Source organism: Rattus norvegicus, chromosome 3 (assembly GCF_021556685.1).
Source record: "Rattus norvegicus strain SHRSP/BbbUtx chromosome 3, alternate assembly SHRSP_T2T, whole genome shotgun sequence".
NCBI lineage: Eukaryota > Metazoa > Chordata > Mammalia > Rodentia > Muridae > Rattus > Rattus norvegicus.
Genome location: NC_141536.1, coordinates 9,014,324 through 9,033,183, shown reverse-complemented (window position 1 = coordinate 9,033,183; position 18,860 = coordinate 9,014,324). Strand labels below are relative to the sequence as shown.

The 18,860-nt window shown below is 43.4% G+C and overlaps 1 protein-coding gene across 1 annotated transcript; it reads right to left on the bottom strand.

Moving 5' to 3' along the window:
• Positions 1-14,693: 14,693 nt before the first annotated feature.
• Lcn4l1 (lipocalin 4-like 1) lies at positions 14,694-18,585 on the bottom strand. The gene is given in 8 exon segments (XM_087655314.1): positions 14,694-14,718; positions 15,159-15,183; positions 15,389-15,490; positions 16,155-16,180; positions 16,182-16,263; positions 17,099-17,169; positions 17,395-17,525; positions 18,493-18,585. Coding segments are annotated over 8 exon segments (555 nt in total).
• Between the last annotated feature and the right edge of the window lie 275 nt (positions 18,586-18,860).

The window sequence follows — 18,860 nt, the reverse complement described above, 5'->3', positions numbered from 1 at the left end:
TCCTGGGCCTGCACTTTCTTAGCCACAGATGGTACCACAGACCCTGGACAGCAATGTAACAGCCAGCTCTCTTAGGACATGACCAGGATCCCCATCCCAATTAGGTTTTCATAATACAACCCTCACCCCAAAGTCAGCAGGAAGTAGTTACAGAACACAACGAGCCCACTCCTGCCTCATCATCACCTCTTTCTAGTTCCTCACTTTAATTAAGCCAAAATGGAGGAATATTAGCATTCCCACCAGGCTCCACCGAAAAGTTACCTAGCAAAAGCTTGTATCTCCGTCTGCCAGGTATGAACCAGGAGCTAGGCTAGGCATATGAGAAGACCATTTGTGTTCTCTCTCTCTCTCTCTCTCTCTCTCTCTCTCTCTCTCTCTCTCTCTCTCTCCCTCCCTCCCTCCCTCCCTCCCTCCCTCCCTCCCACATGATGTCCCTGGCTGGTCTCTTCCTCCCTTCCTCTCTTTCTGTCCTTCTCCCTTTTCCTTCCCCCTCCTTTCTCTGCTTCTACCTTCTTCTCCAGGTCCTCTTCCTGCCAATAAACTTCCTTTTATACTAACCTTGTTGTATGGCTGATTCCACAGGGGAACACGTTGGCTGGGCCTGCCGAGGTGCTCCCTCCTGCTGTATCACCGCTGCTCTTTTATAAAATACAGCATTTATAGCTGGCCTCTGCCCTTGCAACCTCCCCCAAATGTGATGAAAAATAAAAATGAAAGCGAACACCCAGAGCGTCTCATTGTGGAAGCTGTAGTGTGCTGCACTGTGTCGTATGTCACACGGGATAGCTTTGGTTCACACATCTTTACTTGCTAATGTGCATTGCAATGAGCCAGGGATCTGCTGCAAGGCTTCTGCTGTGCTATCGATGCTGCATCTTCATTCGGGACTCTTCCTTATATATCCTGTTGTTGCCCTGTGTCAGGATATTCTGCAGTTTTGGGTCTGTAAAACCTTTTCACGACTTAGACAATGCCATGCTATCCTGGAGTATTTAACTGATTTGCAAACTCATTTGAGAGACTTGCAATCATACCCGGAGGTGCAAGGGAGGAACATGGAGACCTTGAGGAGAGGAAACAGGGTGGCAGGTGATGGCTGAACTGCTCTGTGCTCACCTTCTCTCCTATGGGAGAATGGCTCCTGCTACACAAATGCTGTAGGTAACCAGGGTTTCATTCCCAGAGGAATGGATTCTCCCAGCAAATTCCTGCTTAGGAGATCTGCAGAGACCGAATTTTGAGAATGATCAATAGGGGGTGCAAGACATCAGCAGAAGGGTATTCCGACCGGGCCTAGACACAGTGAAATCCCGTTGTGTGCTCTCATGTTTGACCTTCCGTCCCTATGCATCTCACACTTTTGTGACTCCCATCATTTGGCTTCCATTTGCACAGCCTGGCCCTGTAAGGCTGACATCTGAGTGAACCTCGCAACACTGGGCTTATCTATGTGCCATTTCCCCTATGCCTTCATACCTGTGTGTCCTCAGGTCTGTGGCTCGTGTCTGTCCATGTGAGGTCTATGTACTTTATATCTGTGTGAGTCTGTTCATGAGACTCACAGCCACGTGTCTTCCACCTGTGCGAGAGGCCAGCGTCTGCGCATGGAAGTGGGTGTCTGGGCAGCCACTGTCCCTGGCCACATCCCTGCAATTTCCTTTGTTCCTCGGAGTTTCCAAACTTTTCTCCGACAGCCAGGTGACAGGGGATGTGGTGTTGATCTGAATGCCTCCAGTGACAGAAAGCCTCTGGAGAATACTTGTGCAGGGTGACGGTTAGTGGACAGGACCATAGCCTCAGTGTCTGCCAGTCTGTAGGGTGGGTTGAGAGGGCAGCCATCATGTGCTGAGGTACAGACATCAGCAGGTGTGGCCCAAAGCTCAGGCTGGATGTTGCAGTTGGTGCACATCCATGACATGCATAGAAGCCATGTTTGCCTTGGAAGTCCCTGACACAGCACACGGAAGACGTGCCTAGTGGCTACACCCACTGGGGCAGGCGTGAGGCCAGTGTTCCTTACGGAGCATCTCTTGTCCAGGACCTCAGGCCAATGATGAGAGATGAGCTCTGACCTCAGATCACAGCTGAGGCAGGCAGCACAGTGAGTGTGGAGCCTCTCAGGGTCGCATCCCAATAATCTGCAGGGCAGTGAGGTCAGACTGGGGCTCTGTAGTGTGGCTTTGGACTTGAGAACCTTTTTGATCCTATGGTTGAGTATCTGCTCTATTGGTCATTTCTCTGTAAAGTTGGCAACAGCTGATATCAAGTACCTGTGACCAGGAGAGCCAGCACTGTCTACGTTGTTCCATAGCTAGAGACTGAGCCCCTAACAGGATCACGAGAAGGGCTGTATTTGGCTCTTTGTGACTGAGCTGCTCTAGCTGTGACCTCTGCAAGTGTGATTCCTATAGTTTTTCCAGAGAATAATGATTGGGGAAGGGCTCCCTCTCAGGTGTGTTGGGTTCTTTGGAACAGGAGACTCATCTGACAACTCTGACTTGGTGGAGGAACCTGGAAGGAGCTCTGGAGGTTGTGGAAACCAGGGATTATCCAGACTGGGTGTCAGGACACTGGGGATCTTTTGTGCAAGGTCAGGTGGCTTGTTCAGGAGTCCACCTGCAGATGGGCGCAAACACGTGGTGTATATTATAAAGTATCCAGTCAAAGATTACTGTATCCTCCATGGAGGGGAGAACCTGTGGGTGCATCAGGTCTGAGGGTCAAACCTGTGGCAGAGTCAAGTTATCTCTTGTAATTTGGCTATCCTCTTCTGTCCTGGGAGAATACACTGGCGTTTGAGACCCACGTGACCTTGCCCCTCCGCTAGACTGAGGACCTAAGGTTGCCCATCCTTGTTCTCCTCTAAGGGAAAGCTAGAAAATACAAACTGTGACATAGATACCATAAACATCATCATTGTATCAAAGTTCACATAGCAGAGAAAAGATCCTGATTACTGTGGGCATTGTCAGAGGAGAGGAATGGGAAAAGAAACAGGAGCCAGCATATAAAACCAAGCCCCAAGCAGGAACTTGCCATCATTACCATTCAAGGGCTCAGAGGCTTGTGAGATTTCCCAATGACCAGGCAAATGTGAACACAGAAGAGGGCATGGAATGGAGCCCCTAGTACAGGTTGAGGTCGTTGCTGACACTCCAATCCTGCACATGGGAGGCATAGGCATGTGGAAGGGAGCGCCCCAGTTGGCTGCTGTGGATACCTGCAGTTATTACTCACTGCACTCCTTTGTTAGCTGGGCTCCTCTTGAAGCCACATGAATCTGGCACACACAGGTATGGGAAAGGTGTCCCTCCCCTTCTCCACACTAACAGCTTCTCCGTCCTTTAGGCCAGAAGGAAGTTCTATCAGCTCCTCATCTCTACCCACGAAAATCCGGTTTCTCTTTGGTCTCAGCTGTAGACAGTGACACCTGCCCTCATTCTCTCAAACAAGAAGCTCTAGGGAGCTTTTAGAATGTTGAAAGACTATTTTATTTCCCCTTCTGAGTGAGATACAAGTGTCTTCTGTTGGGCCCTTCATGTTTAGTTTCTTTGGGTCTGTGAATTGTAGCGTGGGTGTCCTGTACTGTATGGCTCACATCCACTGAAGTGAACACATACCATGCATGTGTCTTTGGGTTTGGGTTACCTCACTCAGGATCATATATTCTAGTTTCACCCATTTACCTGCAAATTTCATGATGTCTTTGTTTTTAACAGCAGAGTAGTATTCCATCCTGTAAATGAACCACAATTTATTTTTTATTTTTTATCTTTATTAACTTGGGTATTTCTTATTTGCATTTCGATTGGTATTCGACTTCCCGGTTTCCAGGCCAACATCCCCCTAACTCCTACCCATCCCCTTCAATATAGGCTTCCCCTCCCCATCCTCCTCCCATTACCACCCTCCTCCCAACAATCAGGTTCACTGGGGGTTCAGTCTTGGCAGGACAAGGGCTTCCCCTTCCACTGGTGCTCTTACTAGGCTATTCATTGCTACCTATGAGGTTGGAGCCCAGGGTCAGTCCATGTATAGTCTTTGGGTAGTGGCTTAGTCCCTGGAAGCTCTGGTTGCTTGGCATTGTTGTTCATATGGGATCTCGAGCCCCTTAAAGTTATTTTAGTCCTTTCTAAGATTCCTTCAATGGGGGTCCCGTTCTCAGTCCAATGGTTTAATGATGGCATTCACCTATGTATTTGCTGTATTCTTGGTGTGTCTCTCAGGAGAGATCTACCTCCGGTTCCTGTCGGCCTGCACTTCTTTGCTTCATCCATCTTGTCTAATTGGGTGGCTGTATATGTATGGGCCACATGTGGGCAGGCTCTGAATGGGTGTTCCTTCTGCCTCTGTTCAAAACTTTGACTCCCTATTCCCTGCCAAGGGTACTCTTGTTCCCCTTTTAAAGAAGGAGTGAAACATTCACATTTTGATCATCCATCTTGAGTTTCATGTGTTCTAGGCATCTAGGGTAATTCAAGCATTTGGGCTAATAGCCACTTAACAATGAGTGCATACCATGTGTGTTTTTCTGTGATTGGGTTACCTCACTCAGGATGATATTTTCCAGTTCCATTCATTTGCCTATGAATTTCATAAAGTCATTGTTTTTGATAGCTGAGTAATATTCCATTGTGTAGATGTTCCACAATTTCTGTATCCATTCCTCTGTTGAAGGGCATCTGGGTTCTTTCCAGCTTCTGGCTATTATAAATAAGGCTGCTATGAACATAGTGGAGCACGTGTCTTTGTTATATGTTGGGGCATCTTTTGGGTATATGCCCAAGAGAGGTATAGCTGGGTCCTCAGGTAGTTCAATGTCCAATTTTCTGAAGAACCTCCAGACTGATTTCCAGAATGGTTGTATCAGTCTGCAATCCCACCAACAATGGAGGAGTGTTCCTCTTTCTCCACATCCTTGCCAGCATTTGCTGTCACCTGAGTTTTTGATCTTAGCTGGTGTGAGGTGAAATCTCAGGGTTGTTTTGATTTGCATTTCCCTTATGACTAAAGATGTTGAACATTTCTTTAGGTGTTTCTCAGCCATTCGGCATTCCTCAGTTGTGAGTTCTTTGTTTAGCTCTGAACCCCATTTTTTAATAGGGTTATTTGTCTCCTTGAGGTCTAACTTCTTGAGCTCTTCGTATATTTTGGATATAAGCCCTTTATCAGTTGTTGGATTGGTAAAGATCTTTTCCCAATCTGTTGGTTGCCGTTTTGTCCTAACCACAGTGTCCTTTGCCTTCCAGAAGCTTTGCAGTTTTATGAGATCCCATTTGTCGATTCTTGATCTTAGAGCATAAGCCATTGGTGTTTTGTTCAGGAAATTTTCTCCAGTGCCCATGTGTTCGAGATGCTTCCCTAGTTTTTCTTCTATTAGTTTGAGTGTATCTGGTTTGAGGCGGAGGTCCTGGATCCACTTGGACTTAAGCTTTGTACAAGTGATAAGCATGGATCGATCTGCATTCTTCTACATGCTGACCTCCAGTTGAACCAGCACCATTTGCTGAAAATGCTATCTTTTTTCCATTGGATGGTTTTGGCTCCTTTGTCAAAAATCAAGTGACCATAAGTGTATGGGTTCATTTCTGGGTCTTCAATTCTATTCCATTGGTCTATCTGTCTGTCTCTGTACCAATACCATGCAGTTTTTATCACTATTGCTCTGTAATACTGCTTGAGTTCAGGGATAGTGATTCCCCCTGAAGTCCTTTTATTGTTGAGGATAGTTTTAGCTATCCTGGCATTTTTGTTATTCCAGATGAATTTGCAAATTGTTCTGTCTAACTCTTTGAAGAATTGGATTAGTATTTTGATGGGGACTGCATTGAATCCGTAGATCTCTTTTGGTAAAATGGCCATTTTTACAATATTAATCCTGCCAATCCATGAGCATGGGAGATCTTTCCATCTTCTGAGGTCTTCTTCAATTTCATTCTTCAGAGGCTTTAAGTTCTTATCATACAGATCTTTTACTTGCTTGGTTAAAGTCATATTTTATATTATTTGGGACTATTATGAATGGCATCATTTCCCTAGTTTCCTTCTCGGCTTATTTCTCTTTTGTGTAGAGGAAGGCTACTGATTTATTTGAGTTAATTTTTTACCCAGCCACTTTGCTGAAGTTGTTTATCAGCTTTAGTAGTTCTCTGGTGGAACTTTTGGGATCACTTAAATATACTATCATATCATCTGCAAAGAGTGATATTTTGACTTCTTTTCCAATCTGTATCCCCTTGACCTCCTTTTGTTGTCTGATTGCTCTGGCTAGAACTTCAAGAACTATATTGAATAAGTAGGGAGAGAGTGGGCAGCCTTGTCTTGTTCCTGATTTCAGTGGCATTGCTTCAAGTTTCTCTCCATTTAGTTTAATGTTAGCTACTGGTTTGCTGTATATGGCTTTTACTATGTTTAGGTATGGGCCTTGAATTCCTGTTCTTTCTAGGACTTTTATCATGAAGGGGTGTTGAATTTTGTCAAATGCTTTCGCAGCACCTAATGAAATGATCATGTGGTTTTGTTCTTTCAGTTTGTTTATATAATGGATCATGTTGATGGTTTTTCATATATTAAACCATCCCTGCATGCCTGGGATGAAGCCTACTTGATCATGGTGGATGATTGTTTTGATGTGCTCTTGGATTTGGTTTGCCAGAATTTTATTGAGTATTTTTGCATCGATATTCATAAGGGAAATTGGTCTGAAGTTCTCTTTCTTTGTTGGGTCTTTGTGTGGTTTAGGTATAAGAGTAATTGTGGCTTCATAGAAGGAATTCGGTAGTGATCCATCAGTTTCAATTTTGTGGAATAGTTTGGATAATATTGGTACGAGGTCTTCTATGAAGGTCTGATAGATTTCTGCACTAAACCTGTCTAGATCTGGGCTCTTTTTGGTTGGGAGACTTTTAATGACTCCTTCTATTTCCTTAGGAGTTATGGGGTTGTTCAAATGGTTTATCTGTTCCTGATTTAACTTCGGTATCTGGTATCTGTCTAGGAAATTGTCCATTTCCTCCAGATTCTCAAGTTTTGTTGAATATAAGCTTTTGTAGTAGGATCTGATGATTTTTTGAATTTCCTCTGAATCTGTAGTTATGTCTCCCTTTTCATTTCTGATTTTGTTAATTTGGACGCACTCTCTGTGTCTTCTGGTTAGTCTGGCTAAGGGTTTATCTATCTTGTTGATTTTCTCAAAGAATCAACTTTTGGTTCTGTTGATTCTTTCTATGGTCCTTTTTGTTTCTACTTGGTTGATTTCAGCTCTGAGTTTATTTCCTGCCTCCTACTCCTCCTGTGTGTATTTGCTTCTTTTTGTTCTAGAGCTTTTAGGTGTGCTGTCAAGCTGCTGATATATGCTTTCTCCTGTTTCTTTCTGCAGGCACTCAGCGCTATGAGTTTTCCTCTTAGCACAGCTTTCATTGTGTCCCATAAGTTTGGGTATGTTGTACCTTCATTTTCATTAAATTCTACAAAGTCTTTAATTCCTTTCTTTATTTCTTCCTTGACCAGGTTATCGTTGAGTAGAGCATTGTTCAACTTCCACGTATATGTGGGCGTTCTTCCCTTATTGTTATTGAAGACCAGTTTTAGGCCGTGGTGGTCTGATAGGACGCATGGGATTATTTCTATCTTTCTGTATCTATTGAGTCCTGTTTTATGTCCAATTATATGGTCAATTTTGGAGAAAGTACCATGAGGAGCTGAGAAGAAGGTATGTCCTTTTGCTTTAGGATAGAATGTTCTATAAATATCTGTTAAGTCCATTTGGCTCATGACTTCTCTTAGTCTGTCTATGTCTCTGTTTAATTTCTGTTTCCATGATCTGTCCATTGATGAGAGTGGGGTGTTGAAACCTCCTATTATTATTGTGCGAGGTGAAATGTGTGTTTTGAGCTTTAGTAAGGTTTCTTTTAGGTGTGTAGGTGCCCTTGTATTTGGAGCATAGATATTTAGGATTGAGAGTTCATCTTGGTCGATTTTTCCTTTGAAGAATATGAAGTGCCCTTCCCTATCTTTTTTGAGGAGTTTTAGTTGAAAATCGATTTTATTTGATATTAGAATGGCTACTCCAGCTTGCTTCTTCCGACCATTTGCTTGGAAAGTTGATTTCCAGCCTTTCACTCTGAGGTAGTGTCTGTCTTTGTCTCTGAGGTGTGTTTCCTGTAGGCAGCAGAATGCAGGGTCCTCATTGCATATCCAGTTTGTTAATCTATGTCCTTTTATTGGGGAGTTGAGACCATTGACGTTGAGAGATATTAAGGAATAATGATTATTGCTTCCTGTTATAGTCATATTTGGATGTGAGGTTATGTTTGTGTGCTTTTCTTCTCTTTGTTTTGTTGCCAAGGCGATTAGTTTCTTGCTTTTTCTAGGATGTAGCTTGCCTCCTTATGTTGGGCTTTACCATTTATTATCCTTTCTAGTGCTGAATTTGCAGAAAGATATTGTGTAAATTTGGTTTTGTCATGGAATATCTTGGTTTCTCCATCTATGTTAATTCAGAGTTTTGCAGGATACAGTAACCTGGGCTGGCATTTGTGTTCTCTTAGGGTCTGTATGACATCTGTCCAGGATCTTCTGGCCTTCATAGTTTCTGGCGAAAAGTCTGGTGTGATTCTGATAGGTCTGCCTTTACATGTTACTTGACCTTTTTCCCTTACTGCTTTTAATATTTTTTCTTTATTTTGTGCATTTGGTGTTTTGACTATTATGTGATGGGAGGAGTTTCTTTTCTGGTCCAATCTATTTGGAGTTCTGTAGGCTTCTTGTATGCTTATGGGCATCTCTTTCTTTAGGTTAGGGAAGTTTTCTTCTATGATTTTGTTGAAGATATTTACTGTTCCTTGAGCTGGGAGTTCACTCTCTTCTATACCTATTATCCTTAGGTTTGATCTTCTCATTGAGTCCTGGATTTCCTGTATGTTTTGGACCAGCAGCTTTTTCCGTTTTACATTATCTTTGACAGTTGTGTAGATGATTTCTATGGAATCTTCTGCTCCTGAGATTCTCTCTTCTATCTCTTGTATTCTGTTGGTGATGCTTGTATCTATGGCTCCTTGTCTCTTCCTTTGGTTTTCTATATCCAGGGTTGTTTCCCTGTGTCCTTTCTTCATTGCTTCTATTTCCATTTTTAATTCCTTCAACTGTTTGATTGTGTTTTCCTGGAATTCTTTCAGGGATTTTTGTGATTTCTTTCTATAAGCTTCTACTTGTTCATTTATGTTTTCCTGTGTTTCTCTAAGGGAGTTCTTCATGTCTTTCTTGAAGTCCTCTAGCATCATGATCAAATATGATTTTAAATCTAGATCTTGCTTTTCTGGTGTGTTTGGATATTCAGTGTTTGCTTTGGTGGGAGAATTGGGCTCCGATGATGCCATATAGTCTTGGTTTCTGTTGCTTGGGTTCCTGTGCTTGCCTCTTGCCATCAGATTATCTCTGGTGTTACTTTGTTCTGCTATTTCTGACAGTGGCTAGACTGTCCTATAGGCCTGTGTGTCATGGGAACCTGTTTTCCTGTTTTCTTTCAGCCAGTTATGGGAACAAAGTGTTCTGCTTTCAGGCATGTAGTTTTTCCTGTCTACTGGTCTTCAGCTGTTCCTGTGGGCCTGTGTCTTGAGTTCACCTGGCAGGTCGCTTGTAGCAGAAAATTTGGTTTTATGTGTGGTCCTGCAGCTCAAATTTGCTCGTGGGGTGGTGCTTTTGAGCTCTCCTGAGGGCGGCAACCAGGAGGGCCTGCACTGCCTTTTCTGGGAGCCCCTGTGCACCGGGGTCCCAGATGGCATTAGGTGTTTTCCTCTGGAGTCAGAAATGTGGGCAGAGTGTAATCTCTTCTGGATTCTCAGGCGTGTCTGCTTCTCTGAATGTTTAGCTTTCCCTCCCATGGAATTTTGGTGCAGAGAACTGTTGATCCAGTCCCTTCAGGTCCCGGTGGTGTCTGGAACATGGGGGACCTGCAGCTCCAGTGCCCCTATCTTCTGGTTCCCAGAGTCCATATACAGTTTCTTTTTTTCTTTCTTTTTTTTGATAAAATAGCTTTAATAATTTGGAATGAATGAATACCACATACTCATACTTTATAACACACATGCTGCACTTTTACAGAAATTATTAATTACCTAATGACATAATTTGCATCAAAGGCTAAGAAGTGTAAATAGTATGAATAAATGAAGCAACTGTGAAAAAAACCGAGAACATCAAATGGAAAGATGATGTCTTAGGAAAACCACTGTGATATTCATCACATAGCTTGAATTTTTAGTATCAGAACCTTGATTAACAATTAATGACATTTAAATTGGGGATTTTTAAACAGGAAGACAATACACTATTTACACCGTATACAGTTTCTTCTTGGGCCAGGGATGTGGGCAGGGGTGGGCAGTATTGGTGGTCTCTCCCGCTCTGCAGTCTCAGGAGTGCCCACATGTCCAGGTGGTGAGCTCTCTCTCCCACGGGCTTTGGGAGCAGTGAGCTGTGGGCAGGGATCCCAGACAGCATTCTTATCTATTCTTGCTATGCTTCTGTCAAGGGGTCATTTCTCCCTGTGATACATGGACATGGGATGTTGTGGGCAGCCTAGGGCACTGGCTTTTTCTCTACTGTCCAATTTGCTGAGTAGAGCCCCTGAGATTCCAGAATCACCTTTTCTAATCCAGCTTTCACTGCCTTCCCTGATCGCTTCAAATATTATCTCTGTTTTTCAGTCATACATGATCATGTTGCACATCTCAGTGTTAGGGTGCTCCTTTGAAGTCTTGGGTGAGAGATTCCATCTAGGGTTATTGAAAAGTTCAGATATCTGGTGTTTCTGATACATTCTGACATGTTTCAGTGTCATTGTTGTCACACAGCAATCTCTCATCCATTTTTGCCTCAAGCTGTGCAGGTAGAAGAGGTTGTTAACTTGTGTAAACAAATGTGGAGTCACTTTTTGTTGAACATTTTCACAAAATAGGGTAACAGGTCAAAGCAGTTACTACAAAAATAGAATAATTCAAGACTAGCCTGAAAGTTGATATTGCCTGAAACACGGAGGTTCCTGTAGCATCCTTGCTTGGTGTCGTCACCATACTGCAGCATGAATGAAATCCCCACCAAACAAGTCAGTCCATAAATGTTCAGTTCAGCTTAACTCAAACTGCCAGGATGTCAGCTGAATGTAGCTAGGATGTCTATTGTGGGGTGACATGAGGGACTTCTAGCACTGACCTCATCCTCTCCTAATCTTAGAAGCTTAGTCTTTCTTGCATGCAGAGTCCAGTCTTTGGAGACTTCTAGAATGATCCAGTGAGCTGTGTGTACAGTGTTGTAGGTCCTTTCTACTACACAGCTCCCAACCTTTCCCAATTTCCTTTGCATTCCAGTTTCTAAGGCCTAGAATACATATCCTTAGGCTGCTCAGGGCAAAGATTGAACTTCCTGGTAACAATATTGCATGCTAGATTTTCTTGACACTCTGACAAAACACACACTAGACACAATCTGAGGGATCAGGGGATTATCTGGCTTGTCATTCTGGAGACCCCAAGCATGATGTTGGGGAAAGCAGAGTGACTGAGATAGCTCAACCATATCAGTGGGCACTTGGTCCATGGCTTGTTCACATCATAGTGCATTAGGAAGCAGAGGGCTCAGAGCTGACCCAGAGGCAGATTCCATTGACACCCCATGTGTTCTCATGAGACCAGAGTGGAAAGTTTTCATATTTTCCAACAAAGTGTTCCCAGTGGGGGCTAGTGTTCAAACCTCTGATTCTGTGGGGTCATTTCAGATTAAAATCAGGACATCCAGGAAACTAACACACAGAGAGACAGTTGTACAAAGGCACAGATGAGCACACATGCAGACCCTCATACATCATGCACATGTACACACAAAAACAGAAGTGCCCACACAGTTACATACACTCAGAAATGACCATACACTCACAAGGACACAGGTTACATAGAGACACAAACATTTGCATACACATGCATAAGCATCACTATATTGTATCTGATATTGTATCTCAGAAATGTCCACATCTAGTATTAAATACACACAGGCACAAATGAACACACTTGCTTGAACAGGCACAGACTGAAATGGCAGAGTCAGTTGTACATATGACCATGCAGACACATATGTCAATGTGCTCTCTCACATAGCTACACACACATGCACGCACGCATGCATGCATGCACACACATACGCACACACTTACACATGCACATAGAAACTGGATAATGCATTTATTCAGTGGTGTGGCATAGATCAGAGGACAAAGGAGAGGTGGAGACCCCATGTAGCTTCAGTCTGGTCCAACTTCAGTCTTATCTCATGGAAAGAAGGGTGAAGTCCTGAGAAAAGGGTGACTTTAGTTTTGGGGCACATTCTAGGGGTCTAACTATCAGGTGGCTGTGGAGCAGCAGGCAAGATATTGAGAGCTAATGTAGGATGCAGAAAGCAAGACAACACAGGAGCCATGGTACAGGAGGAAGAGACAACTCACTTCTCATTGGGGTAGGGAATAACTGGGTATCGCCATAGGGATATTGTCTGGAGAGGGTCCAGACTCTGTGCTTTGAATTGGAAGCTAAGAGAGTCATGTGGGTGTGAGGAGTCAGTTTCTGGTGGAAATGGGGCCTGGGTATGGGAGTGATGGGGACACAGGAGCCATTGTTATCCTTCTGGCTCTGGGTTCTCAGGTGTCACTACCCATTCCAATAACACTCTTTCTCCTGACAAGGTTTCCTGAGAATGAGTCAAAGAACAAGTAAGATCAAGTTACAGAAATTAACACCATGTATTCATGAGGTACAAACAAAACAGTGTAACCATTCTATAGCATGGATGAGGGCTTTGTGCAGATTAGGGGTCAAACAGTGCAAGATATACATGCTGCAGGGAGGCCAGAAGCACAGAGGCACCATGGTGACCATGCAGCTGCTCTTGTGGACTGTGGGTCTGACCCTGCCCTTTGTGGTGCAAGCAGATGAAAGGCCTGCATGACTGTAGCTCCTATAATAAGGGGGTGGTGCAAGAACTTAGATGGGTGTCTATGGTCATGAGTCTAGATTGGATAATAGTCTCAGATCTGTTGATGGTTTTCACAGGTGGAGATCTGTGCAGAGCTCAGTGTTATCCACTAAGATCTGTATTCCAGAATGGCATTTTCCTGCTATCTGTAGAGCGAGTTCATCTACAGGTTGAGCAGAAAGAGCATACAAGCCATAGGAACGGGTTGAGCGTTGTGTACTTATATTCCACTATGGAGAGACTTGCGGGAGGTCCACAAAACTCACAAAAAATCTACATGATTCATGACCTTTCCCTTTCATCAAGATTGTATAAACAATAAACAATGCAAGAAAAGAGGAGACCCTGTAGTGAAGCTGCCTTGGTTTGGTGGAGAGAGATCAAGCTATTTAGCTTACATAAAGCATCACCAATGGCCAAGGATCTTTTTATTATGCAGCCTCCTAAGTCATGTGCACTCCTCAAACTAGCCTCTCACACTGTCCTCAAAAAAAATCAGTGGGTCAGATGGATAGATTTGGGTAAAAAGATTCCTTGTTTATTGTCATTTCCAAGTCTGGAATGAAGACACACATTATCTCCAGGATAAGTCATACAACATTATACACCTTTAATCTCAGCACTTTGAAAAAGAAGCAGGATGATCTCTCTGAGTTTGAGACAAATCTAGTTTACATGGAAATTTCCAGGTCAGCCGGGTTTAAATTGGGAGACCCTGTCTCCAAACAAACTACACAAATCTTAGTACTGGTCTAAAAAGTTGAGCTTTCATTAGAGTTTATTTTTCAATGCATGTTTACCTTCCACATTTTATACATCTTAGTCTGTGTTACCTGTATAGTTTTGTTACCCAAATATTTTTTGTGGTGTCATTCATAGGTAGATCTTCCCCAAATTTGACCTAGAGAGGGTCATCTAGACCTTGAATACTGACCAATCACAGAAAAGCCAAGGTAATTACAATTACTCAGAGAGCTGCATCCAGGTCTGCATTGCTTAAGCATGATGAGGACGGTCAGGCAATCTTCCTCACTTCACCTATGTCACTGCTCCTAGGTAATTCAAAGCTAGGTTCTTCCCAGGATTCCATGAATTTCCTGAACACAACAATTTCTTTGTAGTAATCTGCAGATATTTGCAAATCCAAGGCCATCATCTGGTCCTGCCCAATCTAGTGTCTACACAAATTTTCCTAAACCAGTCAGTGTCAGACATCTTATGAAGCTACTTGACATTGGCCACATATCACTTGTACTTCCAAGTTATCACAGAACTCTACAGGACTTCTGGGTACCAAGCTAATAAGTGTCTGGTATCCAATACCTGGGTGTCTAATTCCAATACCTTTTTAACCTTAGAACTAAGAAGGCCTGCCACATACAAGTAGAACTCAGAAAATTTGCCAAATGCTTTATTGGATGCAGATGGAGTTGGGGTCAAAAGTTAAAATGTAAAGCAGGCAGGTTGGAATTCCAATGGGTAGTACTAATCAAGGAAGGAATGAGACAGGGGGTCCTGGATGAAGACCCAGATTATACATTCATTGAGCTCACAATAAGGAACCTGCTGGTAAAGGAAGATTACATTGGGAAATGCAGTAAAGTGGAATGTGGTCCAGAAGGAAGAGTAGTCCAGTGAGGTCAAGGCCATGTCCTAATGGCAAAGATGACTCAGCATTTGTGGTTCTTGTGGGCTGTGACAAAGAGAGGTACATGACTGAGAGATTCCCTCACCTTACCAGGGGAATAGCAGTTAGAGAGTAGGTACCTAGGAGTTGGGTGCATATAAGGATGTTCCTTTCAGCAAGCTTCTGGGAGATCCATTTTAAGAATACATGTGCCACAGAACTATCCTGATTTTTTTGAATTTTTAGATCTCTAAACATGTCTGGTGGGTATAGAATTAGACTAAGTGGATAGAGCATGGTATAGAAAAGACTCCGGGAATAGAAAAGACAGATTTTCTAAGTATCCAGGAAATTATGCTTGAGGACACCTCCTGGCATGATCACTGCTTCCTGACTAAGTAGGTTCCCTACAGAGTAGGAGGAAGGCAGCATGGTTAAAACCACATAGAGGCATCAATCCTGGAATTGAGGTATCTGAGATCTCTCAGTGTTTCTTCATAGTATTACTCCATCATGTATGGGAACACAAAGTTCTGTAAAACCAAGAAAAATAATATCAAATATAAGAGGGGGTCCAGGATAAAGACCCTGATTATACATGCAGCTTGGATGGCCCCATGATTAAGATCACAAGAAGGGGCCTGCTGGGAAAGGAAGACACATGTTTACATAAGAATCCTCAAATTATGGGGGAAACAAGGAGACACGGGCAAGAGGCAGAGCCGAGCATCCTCTTACCCCTCTGCTCAGGTACAATGATGTCTTCTTGAAGAAGTCCTTTGCATTGTATGAATTCTTTAAATTCTTCTAAGGCCTCCAGGTTTTCTTTTGGACACTTTCCTATGAGCAGAATTCAGATAAGCTGGTGGAGGTCTTACTACACAGCCCTACTGAAAGCCACTGACTCAAAGACAAAAAGACTGCCCAGAACTAGAGCCTTCAAACTGGAGCATATGGGAGCAAGACAGGAGGAGAATTTAGAGTGAACATGAAGGTGCAAAATGGTGATAGTGGGAGAGATTCTCCACAGGAAATGGGTATAACTGGCACACAGGGCTGCAGTATGACCAAAATATAGGTGACATCCTAAGCAGCAGAGTAACATCACACTCTAGCCAGGGAAGAAGCTTTTGTTTCAAAGTCACTAGTCTGCCTCCTGTCCCTAGGTAACATTGACCATAAAAGGTCTGTTAGGACACTGCTCTGCCTGCCATGAATCCTGAGATGGCAGGAAGTGACATGTAAGTGACTGGGGAGGACTTCTGCCCTATTACTTAGTGCCCAAGGTCATATCTGCTCATATCCCATATCTGAAAGTTCTGTATAGACTCTGCTTCCCACTTCAGAGTATCACACTGACCACATAGAACATTTTGCAGAGCTGCTCAAAGATCACCTAGGGGAATTTATACTGCCTTTTGCAAGTTGTAAATGCTATGCATTCAAATAGCTAATGGTATAGTAGGGAGCATGTGTGGGAGCTATGTTCTCTGCTGTTCCTTACCTATGAGGTGTCCTTCTTGAAATTTTCTCAAATGGAATGCTTTCCATGTAAACAATGTAGTGGTCCTTCACTGGTAGCTCATAGATGTAGAAAAAGTTATGACAAAAAATTGAAGATTAAAAAGAAATGGATTTGTAGTATCTTTTTCAAAGACAAACTCAGAGGACACTAAGGAACAGTCTAGAAAGTTTCAACAATGACTGATGAACACCCACCCAACTAACTCCAGTCCTTGCTGTAACCTTGTCACAAGACAGAGTTTTCTCCAGAAAAAGTGTCATTCCCAGCTATAAAGTCAGAACCATGGGTGTCAGGGAAGATGGATGCTGGACCTGACTGGCAGCTTACCATCTACCCTGCCCTTCCTTCTTCCTAAATCCTAAGCTTCAGTCTCCATAGACTAGACAGTAGGCTTCTAAAGGGAAGCATAGCCTCTTCTGTGAACTAGTCTATGATTTCTGAAATCACCTGGGAATTAACTGGTTAGACTTGTCTGAAAAGTAAGCAGGGCGTGGGTGCTCCAACCCAGAAGTATGCTTTGCCAAAGATAGTCACACGCAGGCAGGATCGATGTGTTAATAACTCAATGTAAACTATAATCTCATGGGAGATGTTTGCCTGACCATGACAATGGTCATGACATTGATTATATTAATTTATTACAGAAGATTCATGTTAATCATGGGCAGAAACATTGTGAAGGTACTAGACCCTTATTGTGTACAATGGTGAAAGCCATCTGAACACCTCCATGAGTGCATTCATTGCTCTTGTCTGACTATGGCATAATGTGAACAGATGATTCATGCTCAGGCTGCCTGAAATGCCCTACCATTATGGACTGAACCTTTAGCTGTGAGTTAAATAAATACTTTCTCCCTTAAACAGGGTTGATTATAATGGTTTATCACAGCAACAGGAGAAGAAATGAGACAGGGACTCACAGGTACTATATTGACCAGACTCCTCTGTTCTCTGCATGTGAAGTAGTACCTTAATACACTGTCCACCAGACCTGGAAAACAGGAAACTGAACTGTAGCCTATTCAGAACATGTCTATTCTCTACTGAGATTACCTCGTTCCTCATTCTTAGCACAATGACTTCTGAAATCCCATACTAACCTTTCCTAAGTTTTAGAATGCTAAGACTGTAGCCCTTGCAAGGAAGGAGTTTTTCTTTGATCAATATACAAAACACAGAGGAGAGAAAGATGAAAAAATGGATTGGGGACACTCACATGAAAGTGTTCCTGATCTCCAAGATTCCTTCTTCTGGGCATGTGAGGCTATGAGGGAATGCAACCACAGTTTGCTCCCCTGTCTGTCTCCTTTGACTCACTGTGGCCTTTAGAAACCAGATACCTGAGAGCTGGAGAAGACAGAGCCCTGAGCCCACACATGACCATCCCAATGCCTCATCCAGGTTGCCCATAGGTGTGCTGCCTGAGTATATATTCCTGGGCCCAAGATTCCCCCCTCTCCCAGGATGATAAGGTTCCACTCTGCAACCACATGCTCCTTACAATTAGATTAGAACTGCCTTTGGTGGCCCAACAGACATGGAACTTGATTATCTTTAAAGACCGAAAACAGCTGGGATTTTAGGAACCAAGACAAATGTTCTGCCAAGTGAGATTTTCTCATTCTCAGTATCACTGCTCAAGGACTTATCCCTGCTCCGACTCTGTGGACCAGGAGACCTGTGTTAGATAACAGCATTCTCTGCTGAGTATCAGAGGAATTAAACCCTCATGAGTGCTAGGCATAGTCCTCAGGCACTGGCCTGTCCCGGAGCTAGTAGGACAGTCAGCGAGGGTGCAGAGGGTACCTGGAAGAGAATGGGGGACAAGAGACGTGAAGAAGGACACCAAGACAAGAGTCTGATCAAGGTGACAATTTTATTTTTCCCCAAGGCTGAATTTATACCATAACAGGGGTAACAGAGAGAGGGGGGAAGTGGGAAACATTTATGCAGGCCAAGGACACAGCTCTCTTGTGGTCAGCTGATGTCAACAGGATGTTGGTTTTTCAGAAAGGTTACAGGTTTGTCATATCATTAGTCAGCAGGATGTTGGTTTCTCAGAAAGGTTACAGGTCATATCATTGGGCATCCTGATGTTAGATGTATTTCTCAGCAAGGTCACAACTTTGTCATATCACTATTCATCCTGACCACCAGATTTGTATCAGTCTTCTGCAGCTGGCTGGGGATTTTCCAAGAACCCAGTCATACTTAACTATACTATTAGCATCAATAATGGAGGGTTTTAAGAGCATTGCTCCCAACACTGGCCAACTGTCAAAACTTTCACATACACACCCCTGCCCTGTCTCACTTTCTTTTCATCTGAGAGGAAGGGCAGGTCATCCTGGGCCTATAGAATAGCCAACAGGCCAAACAGTGTGACAGCCAGGAGCAGGCACTTCATTTCCAGGCTGTGTGGTCTCAGACAACACAGGTTGCTAGCATGACACAATGAGGCTGTGTTGGCTCCTCAGAGAATGCTCTTTATGGCCATCAATTACACTGGCCACACCCATTCCTGGTCATCTGTCATGGCCAAATGCATATTCATAATGGGAGTAGATGTTGTTCCTGTTGGGACCTGGTGGTCATTTACTTCTACCTCTGGACAAAAGATCTGCAATGTTGTCACCATCTAAGGGTGTTACTGATGAAGGAGTCCAGAAAGTGAGTGACTCA